Here is a 4,125-nt window from a genome sequence, read left to right on the forward strand (position 1 = left end):
ATCTTCTGAACATGAGCGATCTTGACTCAACCACATACAACATTATATTACACTTTCAAATTATTTCAATTTCAAATTTTGTTTCTCGTTTCACAACAAACAAGATTTATATTACATGGCGAAACGTCAAATTTTGCAAGTGGATTTTACAACCAAACGCCACATAATTATTAAATACTTCTGCGTCACGAAAGAACTAAGAAGACTGCAATTATGTATTATGTGGGCTTAATAATAAATAAGTGATAACTTGTGACACTAAATTATTACAGGAGTGAGATCTTAAAGGCAGAAGCATCTAGGAAAAAGTGAAAGCCCATTTGTCTCCTAAAGGCTAAAACTTTGTATAAAAATCACCTCTCTTACCCCAGAAACAGACATCAGTACACACCTACGACACAAAATAAAGCTCTGTATGCACAGACTTTTCCAAATTCCAACCCTCACATTCCCATTTACAAGTTACAAAATCTGAAAAGTAAGCCTTAAAATTTCCTTAATTTTTCTTCTCTAATGGATACAATCAAGTCTTTCAAAGGCTATGGTAAAGTGGACGAAGCCGAAGAACAAGCTTTCAGGAAAAAAACACGTAAGCGTATCATTATCTTAATTGTCTCTGCCATTCTTCTCCTCATTGCAGTAGTAGCCATAGTTGTTGGCACCGTTGTTCACAAAAATAACCAAAAAGACTCCTCCAACTCAAAACAAATCCCTTCTACCACCTCTACTTCCCAATCCTTAGAAGCTCTCTGTAGCGTAACTGAGTACAAAGATTCTTGCATTTCTAGCTTATCAAAATTAGCAGCCTCAAATACCACTGACCCAGAAACGCTGTTCATTCTTTCTTTAAAACTTGCAAAAGATTCCCTAGTCAATTTGTCTTCGGTGCAACAAAATTGGTCCAAATTGACTAAAGAACCTAAAGTACAGCGCGCTCTTGAAGTCTGTGAGAGTGTATTTGACGATGCGATCGACAAGCTTAACGACTCTGTTTCATCAGTGGATGTGAACGAAGGGCAAAAGTTGCTTTCGGGACCAAAAATTGATGATCTCAGGACTTGGTTGAGCTCAACATTAACAGATCAAGAAACATGCTTGGACGCACTTGAAGAAATGAATGCTACATTTGTGAACGATGTTAAGCTTCTAATGAAGAACTCAACTGAATATGCTAGTAACAGTTTAGCTATTGTGGTTAACATTTTGGGAATTCTTGGTCAATTCAACATTCCAATTCACAGGAAATTATTAAGCAATGAGGAAACGGGCTACCCGGAATGGGTTCGACCCGGTGATCGGAGACTTTTGCAGGCGGTTAATCCGAAACCGGATGTGACAGTGGCGAGTGATGGAACTGGAGATGTACTGACTATTCAAGAAGCGGTGAAAAGGGTGCCTAAGAAGAGTAAAGTAAGATTTGTGATACATGTGAAAGCGGGTGAATATGTTGAGACTGTGAGAATGGACAAGTCTGTTTGGAATGTGATGATGTACGGAGATGGCAAAACTAAGACCATTGTTTCCGGCAGCTTGAATTTCGTCGATGGAATTCCCACTTTTGACACCGCCACATTTGGTAAGCTTTCATTAGTCAACTCTAACATGCCAGTAAACATTTTCCCGTTGATTTCTTGCTATTTTACATGTCTAAATTCGAACTCAAGCAGTAATTTCACACCAATCACAAATGCATTTTAGCTTTTGTTACTAACAACAATGCCATTTGTGTTAGTAATAGAAATTCAAAATTAATTGTTGTTGAACCTACATGGTTACCTACTAAATGAAACAACTGAATCATATTTTTGGTGTAATTATTTAGATCTTCCTTTCTTGTTTTAAAAATTAGTAGCTGATTAAAAATGTACAAGATTAAAGGAAGGGTAAACTTTTTTGGTTGAGAAAATGAAATCCAAGATATTACAACAATAGTTCTATTAGGTCTAAGAAATTGACTCTCATATTTCTTTCTCTGTTTTGTTTTGCCGTTATGCACTACTAGAATAGCGGGAAGCAGGAATTGCTTAATGCATTGAATAGTGAACGCGTGGAATCATGTTAAGCTATGTTAGCATGTGGGGTTGATGGCCTTATCAAAACGATTCAGTGTCTATCAGAATGCACATGGCTTTTGTTTTGTAGCCATGTGATTTGATGCCTCAATTTGCTCACCCATGTCAATTCACTTGCTGACTGGTGAGTTAGCTGAGGCATTCACAAAGTAACATGCTTATTAAAAATGGCATCATTGTAGATTGGTCATTTTTCCTGTCCCCTTTTGGATTAGCCTGCCGTGTCACTTTCTTCTGTCCGTTAAGAATCTAGTAGTGGTAAAATTTTGTAAATCGCTTTAAGTGAAAAATGAGATAGGAAATAGTTCTAGGACAATAGAGAATGTGGTGCAACTTTAGCATATCAAGGTTACCACTCTTACTATTTGGTGTCTATGTGTTGAGGTACAATTAACAATTTTACTACCTGCTAAAGATAGTTCACTACTCGTTAAATGATTGGTTCATTTTTGTACTTGCATCAGCTGTTGCTGGTAGAGGTTTCATAGCCAGAGACATGGCATTCAAGAACACAGCTGGAGCAGCGAAGCACCAGGCCGTGGCCATGCGGTCGCAGTCTGATCACTCTGTATTTTACCAGTGCCTATTTGATGGCTTCCAAGACACACTCTATGCCCACTCCAATCGTCAATTTTACCGCGAATGTGACATTACAGGCACCATTGATTTCATCTTTGGTAGTGCCGCGGTTGTTTTCCAAAGTTGTAAAATCCAACCCAGACAGCCCCTAAGCAATCAGTTTGTTACCATTACGGCCCAAGGGAAAAAAGACCCAAATCAGAACTCAGGCATGTCTATTCAAAAGTGCGATTTGTCACCGTTGGATGCTCTAACTGCTCCAACATACTTGGGCAGGCCATGGAAGCAATATTCGACTACAGTCATTATGCAGTCGAATATTGCTTCATTCTTGCATCCTGTAGGTTGGATTGAATGGGTTCGAGGCGTGGAGCCAGCCGACACCATTTTCTATGCTGAGTACCAAAACACAGGCCCGGGTGCAGCTGTGGCCCAAAGGGTCAAATGGGCTGGTTATAAGTCCAGTATCACACCAGTTCAGGCCGCCAAGTACACAGTACAGTCTCTCATACAAGGAGATACTTGGTTACCAGATACAGCAGTGGTCTTTGATTCCACCTTGTAAGACAGGGTTGCATCTCTAGGAAGTAAAAAAAAAACATCTGTTTCTTTTTATTAACAGCAGTTATTTTGCTATGTACTATGCGTATTCTTTTTCTCGCAATAACATTCTTTTAACCCACAAGAATATGCTTGCAATTCCATGAAATTAGCAGTCCATTATGTGAAGAAAACTGACACATGATTTAATTTGCAAGATTAAAATCTCAGTAACAAATAGCAGAAACTATCATTAATTCGTTTAAAGATAGTTTCGCCTTCCTTGTTAACGCCTTTTCTTTCTTTCCTTTTGGTTTGTAAATAAAGAGGGATTCTGGGCGTAGCTAGAGTGCGAGGCGCAGGTATTTGTGTATAAATTATTACTCCCTCCGGTCCACAATAAGAACCAATTTGTTTTTTTTTATTTTGGTCCAAAATAAGTGTCCATTTATATAATCAAGAAAAAATTCAATTTGTTTTTCCAAAATTACTCTTATGTACGTATCCCTAAAAAACCTTTTACTCCTCACATTAAATTATGTTGCAACATTTAATTAAGGGTAGTTTAGTCACACTAACTATTTTTGTCTAGAATTTAGTATTTCCTTAATGGATGTGCCCAAAGCAAATTGGTCATTTATTGTGAACCGGAGGGAGTAATTTAGAATCCAGTAATTTAAGGCGATTAAAATTCTGAATTCATAAACTTGAAATACTAGCTTCGCCTTGCTTGAGACACGAGTCAACGAAGAAATGGTCGAGACTCCGTAGTTAGGTAGTCACCCTATAGTGTTTAATGAAGGGAATAGTAGCTTTCATGGTCCAATGGAGTTATGAAGGTATTTGACATTTGGGCCATGTTCTCCAAAGACAACCTATAGCTTACTTGGTCAAGTTTTTTGGAAGTCAAAAGTGGGTATTGTATAAAAAAAAT

General features: G+C 37.9%; 1 protein-coding gene across 1 annotated transcript; it reads left to right on the top strand.

The window, feature by feature from the left end:
- Window positions 1–375: 375 nt before the first annotated feature.
- Window positions 376–3,336, top strand: LOC104223633 (pectinesterase 1). Its single transcript, XM_009775098.2, has 2 exons — window positions 376–1,576; window positions 2,537–3,336. The coding sequence occupies exons 1-2, from the start codon at window positions 514–516 to the stop codon at window positions 3,214–3,216; spliced, it is 1,743 nt and encodes a 580-aa protein (XP_009773400.1). The 5' UTR covers window positions 376–513; the 3' UTR covers window positions 3,217–3,336.
- The last annotated feature ends 789 nt before the right edge of the window (window positions 3,337–4,125 follow it).

This window comes from Nicotiana sylvestris, chromosome 3, assembly GCF_000393655.2.
Source record: "Nicotiana sylvestris chromosome 3, ASM39365v2, whole genome shotgun sequence".
Lineage (NCBI taxonomy): Eukaryota > Viridiplantae > Streptophyta > Magnoliopsida > Solanales > Solanaceae > Nicotiana > Nicotiana sylvestris.

What these genes read in the sequence shown, in the direction of transcription:
- LOC104223633 (XM_009775098.2), top strand. Translation starts at nt 514, where the DNA reads ATGGATACAATCAAGTCTTTCAAAGGCTATGGTAAAGTGGACGAAGCC. An exon ending in TTTTGACACCGCCACATTTG is followed by an intron (nt 1,577 to 2,536) that starts GTAAGCTTTCAT and finishes TACTTGCATCAG; the next exon opens with CTGTTGCTGGTAGAGGTTTC.